General features: G+C 44.4%; 1 protein-coding gene across 2 annotated transcripts in view; it reads left to right on the top strand.

Moving 5' to 3' along the window:
* The window catches only part of PLEKHG4B (pleckstrin homology and RhoGEF domain containing G4B), a 104,317-nt gene that overhangs the window by 15,737 nt on the left and 61,251 nt on the right, over positions 1 to 27,329 (top strand). For both annotated transcript variants that reach the window (XM_063664609.1, XM_054489160.2), the window contains exon 2: positions 9,703 to 9,900. Coding sequence is in view for 1 of the 2 variants with exons in the window: in XM_054489160.2 (XP_054345135.1) it covers positions 9,703 to 9,900 (198 nt within the window). In the remaining variant the exon portion in view is untranslated. The remainder of the gene's footprint in view (positions 1 to 9,702; positions 9,901 to 27,329) is intronic.

The following is a 27,329-nucleotide window of genomic DNA, read 5'->3' on the forward strand; positions in this document are numbered from 1 at the left end:
ATGGGTTAAAAGTGTGTGGCACCTGCCCCGTCTCTCTTGCCCGTGCTCCCGCCTATAAGACATGGGCTCCCCTTTGCCTTCCTCCATGAGTCAAAGCTCCTTGAGGCCCCTCCAGAAGCAGAGGCTGCCATGCTTCCTGTACAGCCTGCAGAATGCTGAGCCAATTAAACATCTTTTCTTTATAAATTACCTAGTCTCAAGTATCTCTTTATAGCAGTGTGAGAACAGACTAATACAGACAGCACCAACACTAACACTAGCACTAACACTCCACCAATGGCTTGGGCCCCCTTGGAACTCCTAGGGTGCTCACGGATTTGGGGCCCTGCCTCGGCTGACATCTGTGTGACACGTGGCTTTTTTCTGCTGAGGCTGATGCTGGCTGTGTCTAACCCTCGGGTCTTGGAGCAGGTGGTTATGGTGAGCAAATCTGGTAGAGGCTTCTCGCTAGCACATCTAGCTGAGGCTCCAGGTGAAGCATCAGGAAGTTTGCACCCCTCCATTGCAGAGTTACCACTCTGTTCCCTCCCTGGGCCCGATCCTTCCCTGGCCCAGGACAGGAGCCTTGCCCTGGGATGGCTGCAGCGTTGTCTGTCTTCAACCTTGTGAACTTGCAGCCAGTGCATGGGGTGGGGACAGACAACACCTGCTGTGTGTGAAGTCAGATGTCCCCGCCCAGGGCCCATTGCTCCCACCAGGTGCATCCTGTGAAGTTCAGTGCTGTGTGAGTGGGTTTTCCCAGGTGCTTTATTCTCATTTTCCCTTTCCCATCTTGTTCATGGGCTGACACATTTTTCAGAGCTCATTTTTTTTTTTTCTGCTTGGATTCAAACACTGAGCAATTGAGGAGGGAGTATAGCGACCCCCACCCTGGGAGAAGAGGGGATTCAACCCAGCAATGATCAGAGAGTGCACCACACGCAGCGGTTTCCCCAGTTTTCCCTGCATTTGTCTTTACACAGGTGTGTACATTGTCCCACCCTCAACTCTGGATATACTGCCATTTCCTTTGCAGAATTCCTGCCAGATCCTTTTCTATTCCTTCTTAAAAATTGATATGTAATAATTGTACGTATTTTTGGGTACATGCGATATTTTGATACGTATATACAAAGTGCTATGATCAGATCAGGGTAGTCGGGATATTCATCACCTCAAACATTTTTCTTTTGTCTTGGGAACATAATGATTCTCTTCTAGCTATATACAGTTGTCTATACAACAGATTATTAACTGTAATTTGCCTACTGTGTTGTAGACTACTAGAACTTATTCCTTCTATCTGATTGTATTTTTGTACCTCTTAACTACTTTCCTGTCCTCCTTTCCTTTCCCAGCCTCTGGTAACCACTAGTCTACTCTCTACCTCCATGAGATCCATTTTTTAGCTCCCATGTATGAGTGAGAACTTAACGAAGTTTGCGTTTCTGTGCCTGGCTTATTTCACCAAACCACAGCCTAGTCCCAGCACCGATTCCTAAACAACCTCAGCCCAATCCCAGCACTGATTCCTAAACAACCTCAGCCCAGTCCCAGCGCTGATTCACTCACAGATGTGCATGTGCCAGTAACTTAATTGCCAGAAAAAAACTCAACACTCTTAAGACAACAAAATCCAGCTCTTAACATGCAGTGTCCACCATATCCAGCATATAATAAACATTTCTAAAATAGGGATCCTTCAAGGAAGAAAATTATTATAAAGGGGTATAAATGTTCCAATATTAACTAAGTTGACAACCAGTAACCCAATTTAAAGTGGTATTAAAATAATTTTCTTCATCGCAACAGATAATAAAGCTGATTTTTTTTTTACACAATTTTGAAAAGAGGAAGACGGCTGTATTAATCACCGTACAGTATACAAGGTAATTATGATAATCATTTTTCTGGTGAACAAGGCCCCATGGCGGCCCTGCCTGGCCTCAGGCAGAGTCTCTGATAAGTTGTTTGACATCCTTTGAGCTGCATTTCGACCACCATTGCTGCTCAACTCATATTAAAAGGTGAAAGACGCTTTAGGAAAGCACAAGAATCATGCGTGATTTAAATCATATCTGTGGTTTTTCACTAACACCATAAATTACAACCTTCCTGCTGTAAGACTTAAAATCAAATCAGAACAAGGTGCCAGCTCCCTCCATGGTGGAGAAACACTGCACAGTGGGTGAGGGCTGTTCTGGTTCTGTTGTTCCCGTCCTGAAGGTGGAGAAACACTGCACAGTGGGTGAGGGTTGTTCTGGTTCTGGTGTTGCATCTTGAAGGTGGAGAAACACTGCACAGTGGGTGAGGGCTGTTCTGTTTCTCGTGTTCCCATCCTGAAGGTGGAGAAACACTCCACAGTGGGTGAGGGCTGTTCTGGGTTCTGGTGTTCCTGTCCTGAAGGTGGAGGAACACTCCACAGTGGGTGAGGGCTGTTCTGGGTTCTGGTGTTCCTGTCCTGAAGGTGGAGAAACACTCCACAGTGGGTGAGGGCTGTTCTGGGTTCTGGTGTTCCTGTCCTGAAGGTGGAGAAACACTGCACAGTGGATGAGGGCTGTTCTGGTTCTCGTGTTCCCATCCTGAAGGTGGAGAAACACTCCACAGTGGGTGAGGGCTGTTCTGGTTCTCGTGTTCCCATCCTGAAGGTGGAGAAACACTGCACAGTGGATGAGGGCTGTTCTGGTTCTCGTGTTCCCATCCTGAAGGTGGAGAAACACTCCACAGTGGGTGAGGGCTGTTCTGGGTTCTGGTGTTCCTGTCCTGAAGGTGGAGGAACAGTGCACAGTGGGTGAGGGCTGTTTTGGGTTCTCATGCTCCTGTCTTGAAGACTTCTCCATGAGGCTGATTCCCGTCACGGCTGTGGATTCACAGCTGTGGCTGGGGGCCCTGCTCAGAAGCTGCTTTGGAAGGGTGTTAGGTGAAATTTCAAATCCAGTCATGCAAATACACAGCATAGCTCCACTTACCGCTTTTGTACCTACTCCTATTTATATTGTTAAATGGAATCTGAAGGTATTCGAAAGAAACCATATTGATGATTTATGTGGAATCTGCTGTCAGATCTACAATTTAGAAAAATTAGTTTCAACCATCTTGTCAATGGTATCATCCAGAATTAGTTATTTCTCTTTGGAAACAGGCATGGCAGTGGTTTGGGGAGGCCAGGTGTGCTGTTTAAAACAGGATCCTAGACAGAACTGGCAAAGCAGCTGGCCCCAGACAAAAGGGAATTCGCTTTTCGTTTGAAGTTGGTTTGTTCTGGTTTCATTCAGCCGTGCTGCTAGCAGCAAAGCCAGCAGACTCTTGGAGGAAGAAGAATGCATTTTTCCCTTTGAGACGTGAGAAGCGTACATCTAGTTAAGCCGACACATGTTGAGGATTTTTTTTTTCTACCTAATGGTTTTCAAGACGACATAAGCAGGAAAGAATGGTTGTTATCAACTGCTCTCCTGCAGAACTGTAACATACGGCAGCTATAGAAGCTGGGGGGGCCCAAGAGCCGAGCACGTACCTGCCGCCTCTCTGTCCTGCTCTGTCGTGGGACCAGGTATTGATGGAAGCCAGCAATTTCCCTAATTGGACGCAATGGTAGAAAAGTTAGATTTGGTATAATTAAGACTATAGGAAATTTTCTTTTAGATTGGTTTAATCTTTTCTGCCTAGCCATGGTTTGGAATGAACAAACCCTTCTTCCAGCTAAGGTCATATTTAGCATAAAGAACCCAGCTCAGGACTGATTGTGGTTAACATCAGTCTTGCACACTTTTTGTTGAGGGCCTTCACCACTGTAAAAATTCTGAGGACCCTTGTTTTGAGTGTGAAAGAACTGGGCATAGTATATTGTGGTTCTCCTCCTAGTTATTTTCAGTTCCTTGAGGAAAGCACGAGTACTGCTGCTCCAGGAAAGGCGTCTGGGCAGGTTGGGGTCCGTCTCCGGGGGCCTGACAGCTCCCCCATCCAGCCCTTTGTTTTGCAGAAGAAGGTTCCAGTCCTCGGATTAAAATTTTACTGTTTAGATTTCATGATAGAAATTACCTTAGGCCTAAACAGAGTTATATTAAAATACTTGCATATTTATTTATTTCAAGGAATTTTGTTGTTAGTTTGGCAGAAAAATCTGCCAACAATACTTGGTGGCCGATTTAATGAACATGTAGAACTGCACTTTGTAATTGTCCACAGCATGCTCACATTTCAAAACCTGAAACAAATTTAAGTTAGAGGTTTTTGTCAGGACCCCACTCTGCAAGCTCCATGCATCGCTGAATTCACGAGTGGCTCCCCCTGCAGCAGGGTGAGGGCTGAGAGCAGATGTAGGCGTGGACGTAAGAGCCGGAGCCCAGGGTGGCTGCACAGGCAGGGACAGGAGGAGTGTAGCTGCGTTACTGAGTTCTGTGTGCACGTGTGTGCCCACAGGGATACCGAGGTGCCGCGTGCAGCTTCTGTGTGTATGTGCACGTTTGTGTCCACAGGGATATTGAGGTGCCGTGTGCAGCTCCTGGGTGTGTGTGTGTGCTCGTTTGTGTCCACAGGGATACCGAGGTGCCATGTGCAGCTCCTGTGTGTGTGTGTGCACGTTTGTACCCACAGGGATATTGAGGTGCCACGTGCAGCTTCTGTGTGTGTATGTGCACGTGTGTGTGGTGAGAGATGAGGTGCAGGGCACAGTTCTCGTGTATGTACGTGTGTGTGTACGCGCATAGGTGTGTAGGTACTGTATGTGTGCCCACGTGTGGAGACTCATATGCAGGATGCAGTTCTTATCCGATTCTTTTCCCGCCAAGGCCTGCTCAGTGCAGACGTGGGAAGAGGCTGGAATGTGCAGCTTCAGGGGCCGCCCCAGCGGGACTTGCGGATGTAGAAACACCTCTCTCAGGCTTTAGGGTTTGGCATAATGGCTCATTATTAATGCTCAGCCAACTGTAAAGCCGCTCCAGGTCCCGCCCATCTCTGTCTGCTGGAGGAGGGTGCCAGCCCTGCTGAGGCGGCCACACGTACCCATCAGGCACAGCCCCTGGGGCTCACTGGACAGGGCCTACTTGATGTTTGCTGTCAGGGACCCTGGCCCCCAGAGACCCCATGCTTGGCCCCTCTGGGGTCCACTGCTCTCCTCTGCTCTGGGCCCCATCCTGGGCACCCAGGCCCTGGCTCCACCCTGTCCTGCCATTGTAAGTTGCCTGACGTTGCCCCTGAGGCCTCCAACAAGCCTGGACAACCCTGGCCTTCCTAGGAGGAAGGAGGGGCTGCCAGGCCTGAAGGCTCACCTGGGAGAGTCTTGGGTGCTCCCTTACCCATCTGCTCCCACAGCAAGACTTTCTTACCCTCAGGCCCTGCTCAGATGCCCCTTCTTCCGGGAAGCTGGCCTAGACTCCGGACACTGCTGAGGGCTCACCCTGGTATCCCACCTGCCCATCCCCGCCCTGGGTCTGGCCTCACCCTGGACTGTGAGTCCCTGGAGGACAGGGGTTGCCCTGGGCCTGGGCTTGGTAGGCATGTGTCAGTGAGGAGGGGAACTGAGCCAAGGCTTTCTCTGCACTTGCCCTGGTGTGGCCAGGAGCTCTGGCTGGACCTCTGTGGGGCTCATCAGAGAGCAAATAGCATCACCACCTGGCCCAGTAGCTCCCAATCCAGTGATCCGGGCGGGGCTGGGGCACCAGCTTGGGTCCAGGTGTGCCAGGTATGTATACCTGGGCTTCAGGGATATAGGAATTAGAGTGTGGTGGAGTGGAGCAGCACCTTTCTGGCACAGTAGCCACACAGGCTCAGGGAATTAGGAGAGAAGAGACCTCGAAACAGAGACTACCAGCTTGACCCCAGACTCTGGAGCACTCAGCCATCCCCTGCCACCAGGGCCTGCATCTCCAATGGGCTTCCCTTGTGGATTGGGTTGGTTATGGGAATCAGAAAACCATTTCAGGAGAGTAAGACATTTGCTGGGTGAAGCTTTTCACCAGGACCTGGGAATCTTTCTAAATCTATTCAGGTGATAAAGTCAGTGCGTTAGGAACCAGGGACGATGTGGCTTTTGGTGATTGCTGAACTCTTTAAAGAATGTAGAACAGAAACCCAGAGAGGCAAGGCACGCTCCCTTCCTTCCCCCTTGCCATCCTTCCTTCCTAGCACCCTGTTGTACCAACTTTGGGCCAATGGAACTTTTAGCCTTAGAAGCATCTTCAGCGTCTCCAGCGGAGAGGGTCAAGAATCCAAAATACACAGAAGCCTGAGTGGAAAGCAGGGCTGGTGTAGACAGACCGGGTGCAGATGGCTGGGTGTAGACAGACCGACCTGCACACCAGGCCCTGTTTGGGACGAGGCTTCCTAGACAGGTGTTGATTCAATGGTGGTTTCTGACTCTGCACAGATAGGAAACCAGAGATGGGCACGGGTACCTGGGCCAGACGCCAGGAGCCATCACTGGGTCCTGATGGGCCTGAGCAGCTGTGACCAGGTGGCAGCCCAGAGCGAGCCTCCTGGGGGTGTGGGTTTCACACCCGACCTCAGTCACCACACTGCTGTGCTGAGAAAGTGGCCATTGATGGGAACTGGGGCAGAGCAGGGGCAGTGTGGGTGCCCCCGCTGTCCCCAGGGCCCTGCTTGAAGGAGGCACGGGTGTCTGCTGCCCACAGATGTCCTGCTTTTTGTGGGGAGATCAGGAGGTCAGGAGTTTGAGACCAGCCTGGCCAACATGGTGAAACCCCATCTCTACTGAAAATAGCAAAATTAGCCAGGCGCGGTTAGTGGTGGTACACACCTGTAGTCCCAGCTACTCGGAAGGCTGAGAGAGGAGAATCACTTGAACCCGGGAGGCGGAGGTTGCAGTGAGCCTAGGTCACACCACTGCACTCCAGCCTGGGTGACAGAGCAAGACTCTGTCTCCAAAAAAAAAATCCGGCAATTTTTTGCTGAGGCAAAGGCCACAGCAGTGAATTAAAAGTACCTCCCATGCCCCCTCCAGGTGCCACACCCTGGGCTACAGCATTGTGGGTATCACCATGTGTTGGTGCCAGAGGGACACGGTAACCCACAGGTGACACAGAAGCTGGGCTGGGCTGGGCTGTGTCCCCTGTGGGCGTGGAGCTGCCAGCCAGGGAATGCAGATAGGCTGAGAAACAAGCATCTTAACTTTACAATGTTACCCTCGTTTCAATAAAATTTTTAAGTTAATTGGGAAAATAAATCCTTCATTGAAGAGTGAAGCTTTAAAATGGGTTTTTGGACACCGTCTTCCATTCCTGCTCTACCGCCACTGCCCCATTGGCTAAGTGATTGCACAGAGTTCAGGGCAAAGCTCAGCGAAGTGCCAAGGGACTGGCGGGCACCGGAACTGTAGCAGCTGCTCTGCAGCACACATGCACACATCCACACAATCTGCAACACACGTGCACACACCGGTTGCTCTGCAACACACATGCACACACCCACACAATCTGCAACACACGTGCACACACTCACACGTTCTGCAACTCACGTGCACACACCCACACAATCTGCAACACATGTGCACACACCGGTCGCTCTGCAACACACGTGCACACATCCACAGGAGTCAGGAGCAATCGAAAGCTGCTATGAATAAACCTGGTTCATGGCTCACTTGGCTTACTCAGCGCCTCAACCTACCCAACGCTCGGTCTGCAGGCAGCTTCCCTGGGGCAGCTCTGGCCTGGCCCAGGCCCTGAGTGGCCCCAGTGGGAGCCATCCTGAGGAGGGGGTGCAGGTGGGACCCACTGAGTGGAGCATGGGGTCTGCCCCAGTCACCATGGAATCAGGCAGAGGTAGGGCCAGGGCTTGACAGCGCAGTGCACCAGCCGTCTCCTTCCTCATATCTGGCAGTTCAGATGATGGCCCTGGAGAAGGTGGCCCTGGACAGAGCTCTGGGCTGCTGACCACATCTGGACTTGAGGGTGGGGGAGGAATGGGCCCAGATTTGGGAATCAGAGAAGTAGGAGGACGCCTCTCCCGGGGATGGCCCAGTGTCGGCATTTCAGCTCCTGAAGAACACATCTCTCCCGGGCATGGTCCAGTGTCGGCATTTCATCTCCTGCGGAACAGGCCTCTCCCGGGGATGGCCCAGTGTCGGCATTTCAGCCCCTGCGGAACAGGCCTCTCCCGGGGATGGCCCAGTGTCAGCATTTCAGCCCCTGCGGAACAGGCCTCTCCCGGGGATGGCCCAGTGTCGGCATTTCAGCCCCTGCGGAACAGGCCTCTCCCGGGGATGGCCCAGTGTCGGCATTTCAGCCCCTGCGGAACAGGCCTCTCCCGGGGATGGCCCAGTGTCGGCATTTCAGCTCCTGCAGAACAGGCCATTCAAGACGCCTCTCCTAGATCATGTTCCTCTTCTTTCCTGCCCATTTCTCCTGTGTCAATTGAGCCTTTGCCCCAAATCCCAAGGCACAGCCATCCTGGTGCCCGATGTGGGTGATTCTGTCCCTGGCCTGAGGCGGGCCCACTCATTCTCATGGACTGTGTGTTTGCTGTGTGGCTCAGGTGTGATTTGAGTTTTTGGAAATTAGATGGCATAGCATTTCTGCATGAACTCAGACTGTATTTAGATCATTCCTGTCAACAAGTGAGTGGCCCTGTCGGGTGGGTGAGAACAAGCCAGTGTGTGCAGGGAAGGGAGCTGACCCGTGGGGTGGTCAGGCCGGCAGGAGGCTCTACTGTGGGACACAGGACTCAGGAGCCCAGCCCTGACCTTCCCTGAGTCACGTGGTTTCCAGAAGCTGAGCTCTGCTGTAGGTACCTCCAGTCACAGGCCCAGCTGACAAGACAGACCCTTCTCCCACTGCAGGCCAGAGGAGTCTGTGTTTTATTTTCAATTTCCTTAGAAAATTATCTGTGTGATTAGCTATTCAGAGGTGTTTCTGATGTAACTGTTGTGCCATTATAAAAACTGACTTCACAATTTTTAGCTTCTTTGGCTTTCACTGCCTTGCAGTTCTTTTCTACACACATGAGCCTTGTGGTATTTCCTCAGGGATTGTTACTCTAAAAACAGCATTACAAATTTTTAAACAAGAATCATTGCCTCTTCATAAAAGCATGTTGCACCAAAATGCCAAGTGGAAATCAGTGGCCAATGATCCTGTTTTTAGGGTGCCAAATGGGCACAATTCAGCAACCTTGAGGAGGGCACCCTAAGGTTTTCACCATCAGTACTGTTTAAATGAAAACAAAATCATCGACACAATTAAAATGTATTTGCTGTGGATGAGCTTGTTTTCTGAGAACAAAGTGGTGCGTGGGCCAGCTCTGTCCTCCCCACAAGTGGTTGTCCCCTCCTCCCTGTACAAACCCAGGAGAGCCGGGAGGGGTAGCTCCCGCGGGACTCACAGCCCCACACCAAAGACCCTATGCTGTTCAGGTGCAGGGGATGAAACTTACCCAAATCTAGGCTTGGTTGTGCCTCAGTGTGAGTGTGATAGGAATGGCAGCCCACATTTTTAGAGGTGGTATATAGAGCCCCTGCCCCAGGACAGGGCCACAGGTCTGCCTAATGCACCTGCTCCTCTGCTGTGTGACAGCACAAGGAGAACCACCAGGAGCTCGCCCTGCACCATGGATTCGCCTGCACCTTTTGTCTTTCTCAGTTAACTCACATCATGCCAGACACAGGACAAGGGACTTCCGTGTGGATCCTTCAGTGCCAGCCTTGGACTGTGGTGTGCACCTGTCTTGAGTTATGTCCCTAAAGTTTCTGAATTCTCTCTTTCATTTCAGGATCTGGAATCTCTTGATGCCTATATCCAGAGGACGCTCTCTGCCTTGTACCCACCGTTTGAAGCCACGGCAGCCACGGTGCTCTGGCAGCTGTTCAGCGTGGCTGAGAGGTGCCACGGTGGGGACGGGCTGCACTGCCTCACCAGCTTCCTCCTCCCAGCCAAGAGGGCCCTGCAGCACCTGCAGCAGGAAGCCTGTGTGAGTACCTCCCCTGTAGCTCTGAGACTGTGGCCAACCTGGAGGAACCTGCCCTTTCCCTGGGCAGGGCAGGAATTGGGCCCATCAGGGCACTGGCTCAGTTCTTTCCTCTGGCTTCTGGCTCCTCCCACCCTCATCCCAAATGAAGGGTCAAACAAGGTTGCATGTCCTAGCAACAAGGGTTTCTCAGGCTTCCCAGGAGTGTGGAGCCCTCTTTGTCCCCCACCCCCAATAAACTTGCACTGCACTCTTCGAAGGAAGGAGATAAGTCATTCTCCAGAGGAGGCACCTCAGAACTAAGTTACTACAGCAGTCACAATGCAGGCCCACCTGGAAGGGACTGTACTGAGCACTTCAGAGCTAAGTTACTGCAGCAGTAACAGTGAAGGCCCACCTGGAAGGGATAGTAGTGAGAACCTCAGAGCTAAGTCAGTGCAGCAGTCACGATGCAGGCCCACCTGGAAAGGATTGTAGTGAGCACCTCAGAGCTAGCTCACTGGAGAAGTCACTGTGCAGGCCCACCTGGAAAGGATTGTAATGAGCACCTCGGAGCTAGGTCACTGGAGCAGTCACTGTGCAGGCCTACCTGGAAGGGATTGTAGTGAGCACGTCAGAGCTAAGTCACTGCAGCAGTCACTGTGCAGGCCCACCTGGAAGGGATTGTAGTGAGCACCTCAGAGCTAAGTCACTGTGCAGGCCCACCTGGAAGGGATTGTGGTCTCAGTGCCAGACCAGCAAAGTAAGGCAGATACCACACTAATGCCAGACACACGAAGTTTTTGGTTTCTCAGCACATATACAAGTTATGTTTATGCTATAGTCTAAGTGTGCAATAGCTTTAGGTCTAAAAACAGCATACATACCTTAATTTTAAAATATTGATTAAAAATGCTAATGATTATCTGAGCCTTCGGTGAGTCATAATCTCTTTATTGGTGGAAGGTTTTACCTTAATGTTGATGGCTGCTGACTGATCATGGAAGTGGTTGCGGAAGGTTGGGGTGGCTGTGGCAGCTTCTTAAAATGAGACCACAATGAAGTTTTCCACATTGACTCTTCCTTTTATGAACGATTACTCCAACAGGCAATACCGTTTGACAGCATTTTACCCACCATACAACTTCTTTCAGAATTGGAGTCGATCCTCTCACACCCTTCTGTTTATCAACTAAGTTTATGGAATACTCTAAATCCTTTGTTGTCATTTCAACAGTGTTCACAGCATCTTCATCAGGAGCAGATTCCATCTTTTGGTTTTTGGGGTTTTTTTTGAGATGGAGTCTTGCTCTGTCACCCAGGCTGGAGTACAGTGGTGCAATCTCAGCTCACTGCCACCTCCGCCACCCAGGTTCAAGCAATTCCTCTGCCTCAGCCTCCTGAGTAGCTGGGATTACAGGCACCCACCACCACGCCTGGCTGATTTTTGTGTTTTTAGTAGAGGCAGGTTTCACCGTGTTGGCCAGGCTGGTCTTAAACTCCTGACCTCAGGTGATCCACCCGCCCCAGCCTCCCAACAGATTCCATCTTAATAAACCATGTTCTTCGCTCATCCATAAGAAGCAATTCCTCATTCATTCAAGTTTTATCCTGAGATTGCAGCAGTTCAGTTACATCTTCAGGCTCCACTTCTAATCCTAGTTCTCTTGCTATTTTCCCCACGTCTGCAGTTCCTTCCTCCATGGAAGGCTTGAACCCCTCAATGTCATCCATGAGGGTTGGAATCAACCTCTTCTTAACTCCCCTTCATGTTGCTATTTTGACCTCCTCTCATGAATCTTAAATGTTCATAATAGCATCCAGAATGGTGAATCCTTTCCAGAGGTTTACAATGTGCTTTGCCCAGATCCATCAGAGGAATCACTCTCTATGGCAGCTATAGTCTTACAAAATGTATTTCTTAAATAATAAGACTTGAAAGTCAAAATTAGTCTTGAGCCATAGGCTGCAGAATGGATGTTGTGTTACCACAGATGGAAACATTTATCTGCTTGTGCATCTTCATCAGAGCTCTTGGGTGACCACATGTACTGTCGGTGAGCAGTAATATTTTGAAAGGAGTCTTTTTTTGAATAGTGGGTCTCAACAGTGGGCTTAAAATATCGAGTAAACCATGCCATAAACAGACGTGCTGTCATCCAGCCTTTGTTGTTCTATTTATAGAGCAAGGCCAAGTAGACTGAGCATGATTCTTAGGGGCCCTGGGAGGTTCAGAATGGTCCATAAGCATCAGCTTCAACTGAAAGTCCCCAGCTGCACCAGCTCCTAACAAGAGAGTCAGCCTGTCCTTTGAAGCTTTGAAGGCAGGCATTGACTTTGCCTTTCTAGCTAGGAAAGTCCTAGACAGCATCTTCTTTCAATAGAAGGCTGTTTTGTCTACATTGAAAATCTGTAGTTAAGCACAGCCACCTTCATCAATGGTCTTAGCCAGATCTTCTGGATTACTTTCTGCAGCTTCTCCATCAGCACCTGCTGCTTCACCTTGCATTTTTATGTTAAGGAGATGGCTTCTTTCCTTAAACCTCATGAACTCACCTCTGTTAGCTTCAAGCTTTTCTTCTGCAGCTTCCTCACCTCTCTCAGCCTTCATAGAACTGAAGAGAGTTAGGGGCTTCATCTGGGTTAGGCTTTGGCTTAAGGGAATGTTGTATCTAGGGTTTTCTCTTCTATCCAGACCACTAAGACTTTCTCCATGTCAGCAATAAGGCTGTTTCTCTTTCATATCATTTGTGTGTTCCTTAGAGTGGACTTTTAATTTCCTTCAGTAGCTTTTCCTTAGTGTTTACAGCTTAGCCAACTTCTAGGTGCAGGAGGCCTAGCTTTTGGCCTGGCTGGGGCATTCAGCATGCCTTTCTTACAAAGCTTAATCATTTTTAGCTTTTGATTTAACGTGAGAGATGTCCAACTCTTCCTTTGACTTGAACGCTTAGATGCCATTGCAGGGTTGTTACTTAGCCTAATTTCAATATTATTGTGTCTTAGGGAATAGGGAAGTCCAAGGAAAGGGAGAGAGATGGAGGAATGGCCAAGTCAGTGGTGCAAACTTCGGAACACACACAATGTTTATTGATTAAGTTTGCCGTCTTATATTGTCATGGTTCATGGCACACAAAAACAATTACAATAGTAACACCAAAGGACTCTGATTACAGATCATCATAACAGATATGATAATAATGGAGTTTGAAATATTGTGAGAATTACCAAAATGTGACACAGAGACATGGGGTTGCCACAAATCTTCAGTACATGAAAAATACATTATCTGCAGAGCTCAATCAGCTGGAACACAGTAAAACAAGATTGTCTGTACATACAGATAAGTCCCGCTTAATGAATTTATTGTATGTTTAGTCTGTTTCTTGGGATATTTATGCTGTAGGTTGTTCTTGAGGCTGGGGTAAAACTGTAGTGATAGCCAGGTTGTGGGTGTGTTGCAGCAAGCTGCTGGAAGGCACCTGGCTAGGTCCTAAAAAGCACAGCCTTTGTTAACCAGCACCACTTAGCACTCCACTGAAATTGAATTAGGGCGTTGTTTTGAAACTACCACTGGGCCACTTTGGTTTGTTAGACTCATTGAATGTCTTTTGGTTAGAATGACAGGGCTAGGGGAAGGGCCAGGCACAACCTAGATTTGATTCCTTACGTGAGGTGGTCTGTTCAGAAGACGTTTTCCTTTGTGAGGGTGTACCTTTTGCATATTGCAAGGATGTTGACTGATGTGGGGAAGAAACGGAGAGGTGCCTGCTGAGAGGGTGAACGACAGCACAGGGAGCCCCGCTGCTTTTGCTGCATCTGAAAATGCCTGGCTGCTTTCAAAGGCCTGCCTGTTTCACCTTCTTTCTGTGAAGTTTCTTTTTCTTCTCATTTTAATCAAAAACCATCCCTCTCCCAACCTACGAAATTGCTTGTCTTCTGGAAACGTCATGTGAATTATGGTACTTTAATATGGATGCATATTTACTAGTACTTAATAAGCAAAACACAAAACTTAGGGACAGTCTACTTGATTTTATATTAATTTTTGCTTTTGAACGATAAAAATAAAATTTGTTCATCTCTATAACAGGAGAAAAATGCATTTACCTTGACTACTATGAATATATGAATATAAACAGTTGATATAAATTCAATTCTGTTTTTACTCATTTATCCACTATTGTCAAAATATGTGGTTGGGAAATCATTATTAATAATAATAATATTGAGATAAATGGTCATGTGAAGCTAAGACTTCCATGACTACTGTTGCCTGTCTCCCAACCCTCAGCCAATAAATGACATTCACTTATCAAGTTATTTGTCACTTTGTTTCATCACAGTTTGGGACAGAAATGTGTCTGGAGAAGTTTAGAGAAAAGGGCCCGGTGCGAGGGCTCACGCCTGTAATCCCAGCACTTTGGGAGGCCGAGGAGGGTGGATCACCTGAGGTCAGGAATTCGAGACCAGCCTGGCCAATATGGCGAAACCCCATCTCTACTAAAAACACAAAAGTTAGCTGGGCGTGGTGGCAGGTGCCTGTAGTCCCAGCTACTCAGGAGGCTGAGGCAGGAGAATCTCTTGAACCCAGGAGATAGAGGTTGCAGTGAGTTAAGATTGTGCCACTGCACTCCAGCCTGGGCAACAGAGTGAGACTGTCTCAAAAAGAACAAAAAACGTTTAGGGAAAAGTAATCAGAAAAATATAGAAATAGGATATTTCCATAAAAGAGAGATAGACGTGAGCTGGGAATTAGAATAAAAGAAATGAAATCAATCAAATAGAAATCAGAAAAGGAGGAGGGAGTTAGCAGAATAAAGCTGTGGGAAGTAAAAAGCACAATGCCTGTGACACCAGTCCAAAAAATAATAGACCAGCAACATTCAAAGGATTACTGGTGTAGCAATGTTCATAACAAACTAAATATCATAAAAGGCAAAGTGCATTGTTGGGTCTAAAGAAGATCATTCAATAATAATACTAGTAACAACAAGCCAGGAAGGTATAATCTGTGAACCCCTAACAACATAGTCCAAAAATGTGTGAAATATAAATGGACAGAATTGCCAGGAGAAATCCAGAATTACCGTAGGAGATTTCACCTCTCTCAAAAGCAGACGGGGTAAGCAGACCACGCACTGCTTGGGATATACATTAAACACACTGACTCTCTTCCATTAAGGGGCATACGTAGAGTGCTGAGCCCAGCAACTTTAGAATCCATATCCTTCCCAAGTACACATGGATCACTTTCCAAAGTTAACCAAAATCTGATAAAATTCTTGTCCATTTAGAAACATTTATCTCAAGGGTGTATGATCGCTTTGTGTTGTTTTTGCTCTCAAGATTACAATATGCATCTTTAACTCACTACAGCCTAACTTCAATTAATATTTTAAAGTTCATGAGGGTTGGAATCAACCTCTTCTAAACTCCCCTTCATGTTGGTATTTTGACTTCCTCTCATGAATCTTAAATGTTCATAATAGCATCCAGAATGGTGAATCCTTTCCAGAGGCTTACAATGTACTTTGCCCAGATCTAGGGTAATAATATCTCTCAGTAGAATAATTTCATTTACTTCTCCAACACTTTGTGCTTTTGTTGTCATATATTATATATGATTAGAGGATATTGGAGAGCCCACACTCTTCTCCTCCTCCTCCTTTTTTTTTTTTTTTTTTTTTGAGACAGGGTCTCACTCTGTCCCCCAGGCTGGAGTGCAGTGGTGCGATCTCGGCTCACTGCAGCCTTGACCTCCTGGACTCAAGCGATCCTCCCGCCTCAGCTTCCAAACTAGCTGGGACTACAGGCATCTGCCAGCGCACCTGGCTAATTATTTTATTTTTAAAATTTTTTGTAGGGATGGGCTTTCACTATGTTTCTCAGGCTGGTCTCAAACTCCTGGGCTTAAGCAATCTTCCTGCCTCAGCCTCCCAAACCACTGGGATTACAGGTGTGCGCCACCATGCCCAGCCTTCTTAAGTGTACGTGTAGTTTACTAGGATTGACCATTGTCCGTAAAGTGTCAACAAATACCAAAGAATTTATATCTAAAGGCCACAGTTCAATAAAACTAGAAATCAACAACAACAAGAAACCCTTACATTTGGGAAATGTTTTTACCCATTTATGTCTAATGTTCCATTACTGGAACACTAAGCTTGTGGGAGTTATTTATATCCTACTGCTGAATGTCATCGCCAAGGTCTGATTTTTCACACACAAAAAATTTGCAGCCTCCAGCATAAATGGGTTAATGTACTGCTAAATAAAGGATGACAAAACCACCAAGGAAATTGTCAAAATATTTAGAGCCAAAGAACAGATGTGTCCAGTTACAATGTGGAGGAACATGAAGACCTTTACCACCAAAACAATAAGAAACCCCTAAAGAAGCCTACACAATTGCATCTTCCTTCAAAGCCACCCAAGAGATATGGATATGGAAGACACCTAAAAGGACCAAACTGTGGAGAGACAGTGCCGTCCTAAATGAGTAAATAACAGAAGCCACTGTCATGCCTGGGGCCAGTCACTGAGGCTGGAGGAGGATGGAGAGGGGAGCAAGCCCACTAGAGAAGGACCTTCTTTGCTGAGACAAGGAGAAATCAGCAAAATTTAGGAAACCTCTGGGCTGACAGATTAGAATCTGAAGGAGCCTGGAATGCAGGTGAATCTTTTCTACCAAGTAATTCTCTTATAGGGAATTTTGCTGAGTAAGTGGAAATTGAAGGGTGGGACTAGAAAGCAAAAAGAAATCTCAGAATCTCGTAGTCACATGGGCTGGGTGCACTGGCATTATCATGCCTGTAATCCCAGTACTTTGCAAGGCTGAGGGGGAGGATCACTTGAGCCCAGGAGTTCAGTAGCATTCTGCGCAACATAGTGAGAGCACAGCTCTACAAGAATTTTTCTAAAACTTAACCAATCATGGTGGGTGGTGCATGCCTGTGGTCCCAGCTACTTGGGAGGCCAAGGTAAGAGGATTACTTGAGCCTGGGAGATTGAGGCTACAGTGAGCTCTGATAGTACCACTGCACTTGGCCTGGGCAACATAGCAAGACCCTGCCTCAAAAGCTAAATTATAGTCATACAGTTCCAAAGAGTTGTAATCTCCAGCTCTTACAGTCTCATGGTCTCAAAATCTCGTCATCTAACAGTCTTAAAATTTCAGTCCCACGGTTTCAACATCTCTCAGTTCTTATTCCAGGCTCCCCCTGGAGAGAGAGAGAGATGGACTCACCATCAAAGGAGTTGAAACTAGAGATAGGCTGAAATTAATCAACCTTAAAACCAAACTCCACCCAATTAAAATCTGATAAGAAGGTCCTGGTGGCCAGTGAAGTCTGAGGCTGGGCTGAAAGGTGGAGAGAGATCTCATTGCACTCCTGTAACTTTAATTCCAAGGCTTTCAGAGAGGAATTAAAGCCACAACCCTGCCCCAAATTGGCTCTGTTTCCAAATGCATTACACTGATAAGCCCCTCACCTAACTGCCTAACAGAAGAAAGAACATTTCCTCTTGAAAGGAAACATGCCTGCATTAGACAAAATCCCTGAGATAAAATTTAAGAATTGGGTGATTTGCAAAGGTACCAGATTTTGTCATTTTCATAAATAACAGCAAAATTCTCAATAGAAACAGACCACCCAGGTGTTGGAATTATCAGAGACTTCTTAAAAACTATAATAAATATATTAAATAACCTATAAGTAAATATGGCAGATGAAGTAGATGAAGAGGTGGAGAGTTTCAGATTTGGAAAGTATTTTAAAAGAAGAAAATGGGCCAGGTGTGGTGGCTCATGCCTGTAATCCCAGCACTTTGGGAGGCTGACGCAGGCGGATCACGAGGTCAGGAGATCGAGACCATCCTGGCTAACACGGTGAAACCCCATCTCTACTAAAAATACAAAAAAGTTAGCCAGTCGTGGTGGCGGGCACCTGTAGTCCCAGCTACTCAGGAGGCTGAGGCAGGAGAATGGCGTGAACCCAGGAGGCGGAGCTTGCAGTGAGCGGAGATCGCACCACTGCACTCCAGCCTGGGTGACAGAGTGAGACTCCGTCTAAAAAAAAAAAAAGAAAGAAAATGGAAATCTCCAAACTAAAAAATACAAGATCTGTAATTAAAATGCTTAATGAATGGGATTAATGCAGATTGGACACAACAAAGAAAGGATACATGAATTTGAAGACCTGCCAAAGAAAGTCATCCAAATGGAAGTACAGAGAGAAAGGAGAATGAGGAAAAAACAAACAAAATCTCAGTAACTGGTATGATTATCAAGCAGTCGAAGTGTGTGTAATTGCATTCACAGAAGGGGAGGAAAGTGAGAAAAGGGCAGGACAAATAAAGAACTATTGTTGGAATTCTTTTCAATTTGTTTAAAACCAGAGAAACCTGGATCCAGGAAGCTCATCATCAGCTGACAGGAAGGAGGCAAACTGCATGCAGCAGGGAACAGTAAGAATGACCGATGACTTCCTCAGAAGCACTGGGCTTCAGAAGACAATGGAAAAACATCTTTTAAATGTTGAAAGAAAAAAATTCTATATCCAGCAAAAATAAATGTGTACATCCAGCAAAAATATCTTTCAAACATGAAGGCAAAATAATGACATTTTTAGGTTAATAGAAGAGTAGACCAGCAGAGGTGCAATAAAACAAATGCCAAAGGGTGGTCTTTAGGTTGAAGGGAAATGATACTAGATAGGTGAAGGGTACAAGAAAGGCTAAATACGTGAGTAAATATCAATGTCTTTCAAAGATTATTAACTACTTAGATCAGTGTATCATGGGGTTTTTAATCAATGTAAAAGTAAAATATATGACAACAAAAGCACAAAGTGTTGGGGGAAGTAAATGAAATTATATTACTGAAAGGTTATTACATTGTTTTGAATTTTAAAATATTAATTGCAGTTAGGCTGTAGTGAGTTAAAGATGCATACTGTAATCTTGAGATCAAAAATAATACAAAGAGATACAACTAAATATTCAAGAGATAAAATGGAATCCAAAAAATAGAGGATAAAAGGAAGAACAAAAGAACAAAGAATAGAGTGGACAAATAGAAATTATATAACAAGATGATAAAGTTGATTCAACCATATCAATAATTATTTTAAATGTAAACCAAACACACTCCACGTAAAAGGCAGAAATGGACAGACTCAAAAAAAGGCAAGAGCAACTAAATGTTCGTTGTATAAAATGCCCTTTATTTTTATTTATTTATTTATTTATTTATTTTTAGATGGAGTCTTGCACTGTCGCCTGGGCTGGAGTGCGGTGGTGCGATCGTAGCTCCCTGCAACCTCTGCCTCCCAGGTTCAACCAATTCTCCTGCCTCAGCCTCCCAAATGGCTGGGATTACAGGCATCCACCACCACGCCCAGCTAATTTTTTGTATTTTTAGTAGAGATGGGGTTTCACCATGTTGGCCAGGCTGGTCTCAAACTCCTGACCTCGGGTGATCCACCTGCCTCGGCCTCCCAAAGTGCTAAGATTACAGGCCTGAGCCACCGCACCTGGCCAAAATGCCCTTTGAATATAAAGACACACAAAGATGGAACCTAAAAGAATGGGGAAATACCACTAAGCATAAGAAAGTATGTGGTGGATTAATATCAGATAAGTAAGATTTCAAGACAATGAGTATTACCAGAGACAGGGACAATTTGTAGCAACAAAAGCCTCAATTTATCAACACAGTGCCTAATAATAGAGCTTCAAAATACATAAAACCAAACAATTGACAGCAGTAAATGTAGGTTTTTTATGCTCTCCTCTCAGCAATTCATAGAACAATTGGAAAAAAAATCGTTAAGAATATCAAAAACCTGAACAACGTTAATAATAAACTTGACCTATTTGACATTTCTAGAACATTGCACACAACAAATGCAGAATACACATGCTTTTGAAGCTCACATTGAACCACTTTACAAAATAAACTACATACTGTAGATGATTTTTTTCAAAGTATCAATAATTTTCTAAGGACAGAGATCAGAGGTTTTTTTTTTCTGACTACAGTGTTATTAAACCAAAGCTCAATAACATAAAAGAGATAACTAGAAACTCACAAAATACTTGGAAATTATGTATTTCTAAATAATCCATAGGTAGAAAAGATTACAATGTCCATAAGGGATATTGGTCTATATTTTTCTTTTGTCTGCTGTCTTGGTAGTGCTTCTTAGAATGAGTTAGGAAGTATTCCCTCCTCTTTAATTTTTTGGAAAAATTAGAAAAGGGGTGGTATTCTTATTTAAATGTTTGGTAAAATTCACCAACGAAACCATGAGTTCCAGGCTTTTCTTTGTTAAAAGATTTTTAGATTACTGATTCAGTCTACTTAGCAGTCATAGGTATATGCACATTTTAAATTTCTTCCTGATTTAATCTTGGTAGGCTTTGTGTCTCCAGGAATTAATCTAGATTATCCAATTTATTGGTGGTACAGCTAATAATAATTTTTCATAATCCTTTTTATTTCTGTAGAATCAGTAGTAAGTAATATCCCCTCTTTAATCTGACTTTAGTAACATAAATCTTTTTTCAGTCCAGTTAGCTAAAGGTTTGTCAACTTTTTTTATCTTTCCAAGAACCAATTGTTGGTTTCATCCATTTTGTCTCTCGTTTTTCTCTTCTTTCATGTATCTCTGTTCTAATCTTTATTGTTTCCTTTCATCTGCTAGCTTTGGGTTTAGTTTTTTTCTTCTTTTTCTAGTTCCTTAAGTTGTAAAGTTAGGTTGTTGATTTGTGATCTTTACTTTTTGAAAATGTAAGCATTTATAGCTATAAATTTCCCCCTTAACACTGCTTTTGCTGCCTCCCGTAAGTTGTAATATGTTGTGTTTTTGTTTTCATTTCATTTCAAACATCTTCTCATTTTTCTTGTGATTTCCTTTTTGATCCGTTGTTGATTAATTTCCACAATTTTGTGAATTTTTCAGTCTTATTTCTATTATTGACTTCTAACTTCATCCCTTTGTGATCGGCGAAGATAATTTGTGTGATATCTATCTTTTTAAGTTTACCAAGACTTAATTTGTGGCCTAACATATGTTCTGCCCTGGAAGTTGTCTCATGTGTGCACTTGAGAAGCATGTGTATGTCCAGCAAAAATACCTTTCAAACATGAAGGCAGAATAATGACACTGCTGGGTAGAGCGTTCTGCATATGTCTGTTAGATTGAGTTGGTTTATGGTGTTGTTAAAGTCCTCCATTTTTAAAAATACATCTTCTGTCTGGTTCTTCTGTCCATTGACAGAGAAACAGTGAGGTATTGAAGTCTCCAACAATTATTGTAGAGCTGTCTGTGTCTGTCTTCAATTCTGTTAATATTGCTGCATACATTTTGATGGTCTGTCATTAGGTCTGTAAATGTCTATAATTGTTATATCTTCTTGCTGTATTTAACCTTGTATTAATATATAAGGTTCTTCATGGTATCTTGTGACATTTTATTATTTAATGTCTATTTTATCTGATATTAATATAGTCATTCCTGCTGTCTCTTGGTTACTATTTGCGTGGATATATTTTCCCATCTTTTCAGTTTGGAATTGTTTATGTCTTTGAATCTCAGGTGAGTCTTTTGTGGACACCATATAGTTGGATCATGTGGGATTTTTTCAAAAATCCATTTTGCAGGCTGGGTGTGGTGGCTCACACCTGTAATCCCAGCAGTTTGGGAGGCCAAGGTGGGTGGATCACCTGAGGTCAGGAGTTTGAGACCAGCCTGGCCAACATGGTGAAACCCCGTCTCTACTAAAAATACAAAAATTAGCTGGGTGTGGTGGTGTGCGACTGTAATCCCAGCTACTTGGGAGGCTGAGGCACGAGAATCACTTGAACCCAGGAGGCAGAAGTTGCAGTGAGCTGAGATCACACCACTCAACTCCAGCCTGAGCGACAGAGCGAGACTTAAAAAAAAAAAAAATCAGTTTTGCCAGTTTCTGTCTCTTGATGGGGTAACACATTTATGTTTAAAGTAGTTACTGATAAACAGGGGCTCCTGTCATTTGTCCATTTGTTTTCTATGTATGTGCTGTGTAGCTTTTTTGTCCATTTCCTGCATTACTGTCTTCTTCAGTGTTTAGTTGATTTTTTGTAGTAAAAGTCTTAAATTCTTTCCTCGTTTCCTTTTGTGTACATTCTATAGCTATTTTCCTTTTGATTACCATGGGGATTACACTTATTATCCTAAAGTTATAACACTAATTTGAATTTATACAAGCTTAACATTAATAACATAAACAAATTCTGTTCCTTTACAGCTCTGTCTCACCCCTTTTGGTTGCTGATGTCAGAAAATTACATCTTTATACTTTATTAGTATAAAGTATTACTAATTATTACTAGTAGTATGAAGTATTAGTTAAACATAAACTAATAATTCTTATAAATATATTAGTGTCTTAAATCATGTAGAAAACAAAAAGGCAGTTACAAGCCATTGTTACATTAATACTAGCTTTCATAATTTGCATATATTTACCTGTATTGAGATCTTTATTTCTTCATAGTCCTTCAAGTTACTGTTTAATGTCCTTTGAGTTCACCCTGCTGGACTCCCTTGTTTCTGCAGGGTGGGTCTAGTGGTAACAAATCCCCCCAGCTTTTGTTTATCTGGGAATGTCTTAATTTCACCCTCACTTTTGAAGCATAGTTTTGCTAGATATAAGAGTCCTTGTCAACAGGATTTTTTTCTTTTATCATTTTGAATGTTTTGACCCACTGCCTTCTGGACTTGAAAGATTCTGATGCAAAATATGCCGACAATCTTACTAAGGATTCTTGTATGTGATGAGTCACTTCTCTCTTGCTGCTTTCAGGATTCTGTCTTTGTCTTTGTCATTCAAAAGTTGGATTATAATGTGTTTTGGTGTGTGTCTCTTTGAGTTCCTCTTACTTGGAGCTTATCAGGCTTCTTGGATGTTTGTATTCATGTCTTTCCTCAAATTTGGGAAGTTTTCACACATTATTTCTTCAAATATTCTATGCCTTTTTACTCTCCTTCTGGAACTCCCATTTTACATATGCTGGCTGCTTGATGGTATCCCACAGGTCTTTTAGGCTTTGTTCACTTTTCTTTCTTCTGCCTGCTCAAATCTGCCTTTGAACCCCTTTAGTGAATTTTTCATTTCAGTTATTATACTTCTCAGCTCCAGAATTCGTTTGGCTTCTTTTTAGGATTTTTAATATCTTTGTTGATATTTTCACTTTTTCATACATCACTTTATTTTCTTCACGTCTTTCTTTAGTTTTTTGAGCATCTTTAAGACTGTTGTTTTAAAGTCTTTTCCTAGTAGGCCTACTATCAAGTCTTTTCCAGGGACAGTTTCTAATTATTTTTTCCATTGAATGGAACATACTTTCCTGTTTCTTTGAAGGCCTTGTGACATTTTGTTGAAAATTGGACATTCAAATCTAATTATGTGACAACTCTGCAAAGCAGACTTTCCCCCTCCCTTGGGGTTTGCTTTTTATGTTGTTGAAGCGGCACTGTTTTCTGGAGTAAATACCCGGGGTTCATCATCTCACAACAAGAAGATTAAGGACATGGACACACATGAGGAGTTTAGGAGTGGAGGTTTAATAGGCAAAAGAAAGAGAAAGGAGAAGAGCTCTTACTCTCAAGACAGAGAGGGGTGCCCAAAAGAGAAATCTGGCCTGCGGCAGAGAGCACCAGATTTTATAGGCAGGCTTGAGGAGGTGGTATCCCATTTACATGGGGCCCACAGATTGGTTGGACCAGGTGTGACATTTACATAGTGTGTGGGTCGGGGAGGCTGGCCACCCCACCCTAATCTTATGCAAATGTCCTTTCTACTTGGCCAGCGCCATCTTGCCTGCTCCTTACTATACACGTGGCTGGCAAAAGAAGGGAAGATGGAGCTGCCATTCTGAACATGCCTAGTCCCAGGTAGCCTTTTCCTATTGGCACAACTGCCAGCATTCACCTGTATGAGCTTCCAGCTTGCTTGTCTATGTCTGCAGCTCAATTTTAAAGGCTGCTCTTTGTTAGAAAAGAAAATGATTTGGGGGCTGCTTTTCATTAAAAGGAAACGTTACTACAGACTTTCTTTCCTTCACTATCTGCCTAATTTCTTCTTAACTCCCATATCATTGTTTCTGCTTATTGTTAGTTTTATTATTATTATTATTATTATTATTATTATTATTATAGGCTGCCTCTGTGCCAAGGCCCAGCCTGAGGTGTAACCATAAGGTCATTTCAGTTCCTTCTGAGCCTGGTCCTTTCTTTGAGCATACATGGTCATTTTCTAATTTTCCTTGTATACATTTTTTTTAAATGTCCTAGTGTTTAATGTCTGGCTCACAAAAGGGGAAAAGAGAAAAAAATGAAAGGGGTGGCAGAAGGGCACCACCTCTTTAAATCCCCTGGAAGTCACTTCAGTGGCAGTGGTAGGTGGCGGCCGAACAGTGGGAAAAGGTGCAACAATATTGATCTTGCACCTCTTTGTCTGCACCTCTGTGGTCACCAGCCACAGTGATTAGAGCACTGTTAACGAAAAGAGTCAAACTCTGTAAAATGTTTGAAGGGATTTATTCTGAGCCAAACATGAGTGACTCTGGCCCCTGATACAGCCCTCAGGAGGTCCTGAGAACATGTGCCTGAGGTGGTCAGGGTACAGCTTGGTTTTATACATTTTAGGGATATTGAGACATCAATCAAATAAATTTAAGAAATGCATTGGTTTGGTCCAGAAAGGCAGGACAACTAGGGGATTTGGTGAATTTAAACATTTTCTGGCTGACAATTGGTTGAGTTCTTCTAAAGACCTGGAATCAATAGAAAGGAAGTGTTCAGGTAAAGATAAAAGATTGTGGAGACAAAGGTTCTTTTGAATCTTATGGTGGCTGCCCTTAGGGACAATAGATGACAGATGTTTCCTATTCAGACCTTTAAAAGGTACTAGATTTTAGTTACTCTCTTCAGGATTGGGAGGGCCCGGAAGAAAAAGATCTAGCTATGTTAATAGAGCATCTTTACAGATACAAATTTTCCCCCACCAAGGACAGCTTTGCAGGGCCATTTCAAAATATGGCAAAGAAACATATTTTGCGGTAAAATATTTTAACTTTCTTCTTTGTCACTTGATGTTATGCCAGAGTCAGATTGGAAAGTTATGATCTGTAGGGCTAAATAAAAACCACCTGATGAGAATTTATGGTTTGTAGGGCATGAACTCCCCAGACCCCTCAGATAGGCATTTAGGCAAGATTAAAAAAATCAGAGCTTAGTCCTCAGCACTGATCCACTGTATTTGGATGACAGGGGTTTTCTTTTTTGTTTCTTGGGGGTTTTTGGCCACTTTTGTTCTTGCAAGCTGCTCCAGGAACACAGGCACAGCTGCCTGCAGGGCTGGAGGTGGGGCTGCCTGCCGGGCCAAGAGCTGAAATTGACGACAGTCAACCACAATTTGCCCTTCATGCTTTTAGTAGACTCCAGAGTTCCAAAATAGTTATGGCAGACAGATTCTGCCAGTGCAGGTGTTGTCCGGATGGGGAGACAGACTGCTGGTGCCTCCTACTCCACCATCTTCCCGGAATCCTCCTCACAACTGGTATATTTTGGGGAAAAAAAAAAAATCTAGACAAGTTCTACATTCATATTTCTTCCTTAAGGTTTTTAAATTCTTGCTGCACTTTCAAGATACTTTAAGACAAAACTGTATAGGTGTGGTTAATTCAAGAAAGATGGTGGAGCTCTTCGATTCAGCAGATAATGTTTGGGGCCTCCTGTACTCATCAGGGTCCTATCGGAAGACAGAAACCACACAGAAATTTAATCAGGACTGCTTCGTACGGAGAGCTGTTATCTAGCAACAGGATCAACCATAAAGGGTGTAAACCAGAAATGAAATTCTAAGTCCCCCAACCAACTGAACAGACCCCCGGCTCCCTTGGCCAAGGAGATCCTAAAGAAACTGGAAGAATGAGTTCAGGCCGTGACAGGGAGGGGTCAGACAGGCCTTTGGAGTTTAGGCACAACTGACCAGCATTAGTATTAAAATAGAGATCAAAAGACTGATGAAACAGATTCCGTAGCAATAAGATACCAAATCTGAACCTGTGGCGTCACATGACAACAGGCCCTGAGGAAATGAAATTATTTTACTCCAAAATAGATTTCTTTGCCATATTCTGAAGCAGCCTTGCAAAATTGTCTCATTTGGGGGACATTTGCATTCTGTAGAGAATCTCCTTCCCTTTCTAGGTCTTCTCCTGACCCAGGAGAGGGGTTTAACCAAGAGTCTGACACCTTTTAAGGTACAAAAGGAGACATTTGCCATCATTCTCGCTGAAGTCTGCTACTTAGAAGCTTCATCTACAGAACAAGAACCTTGGCTTTATCCCCCTTTATCTTAACTGGAGTGTTTCTTTCTGCTGACTTCAGTTCTTTCGGCAGAGCTTACCTCTTCCAACCAACTGCCAATCAGAAAAATTCTGAGTCCATCACCCCTGCCCTCCAAATTTGAGATGTCCTGCCTTTCTGGGTGAATCCAATATATACCTCACATGTATTGATGTATGTCTTTGCCTGTAACTTCAATCTCCCTAAAATGTATAAAACCAAACTATAACTAGACCAACTCAGGCACACATTCTCAGGATCTCTTGAGGGTGTACCCCAGGTGGTGGTCACTTACATTTTGCTCAGAGTAAGCCTCTTTAAATATTTCATAGAGCTTGGCTTTCTTCATCAACAAGGGTCAATGAGAGCTATGAAGTATTCCCTAGGACTGAGGGAGAGCTCCCAAAGAGGAAATAAGCTTTCCCTAGCCCCCATCAAGATAGTGGTGGGTGAATGTGCATTAATGTATTTAAAGCTAAAATAAAATATTTAGGGTATGTATGACCCTTTTTTTTTTTTTTAATCATTACCTGCCTTAGCAAACTAATTGCCAGTCCTGACCACTCACAGCTGGAGGCATCAAAGGAATGTACAACTTAGAATGTTGCAAAGTAGGCAGTAAAAGCAGTGGGCAAGAGGACAGGCTTCACCCAGAATGTGCTTAAGAGTCACACATGCTCATAGGTCACTCAGGAAAATGTCTGTGTAGGTTTTCCCACCCAAGACCACCTTAAATCCAGATGAGTCAGAGTGAATATGAAGAGAGAGAGAGAGAGAGAAAGGAACATCCTTTCTCATCAGAAAAAGACAGACTTACTTGGCTGAAGCAAAGAGTGACACCACAAAGAGAAGGAAATTGATGGCAGAAACATCTAGAAAATTTACAATTCAAAACCATCAGCAGAAAAAACACACCAAATAAAAGCTATTCTTTACATTGTCTTTGCTGAGGGCTTATAAAAATAAGTGAAACACTAAGAGCCAATAGAAAAATTGGCAGACTTGAAGAGATAATTTACAGAAGAGATGTTACAATTTAGCATTTAAAGAATACAT

Source organism: Pongo pygmaeus, chromosome 4 (genome assembly GCF_028885625.2).
Source record: "Pongo pygmaeus isolate AG05252 chromosome 4, NHGRI_mPonPyg2-v2.0_pri, whole genome shotgun sequence".
NCBI classification, from domain to species: Eukaryota; Metazoa; Chordata; class Mammalia; order Primates; family Hominidae; genus Pongo; species Pongo pygmaeus.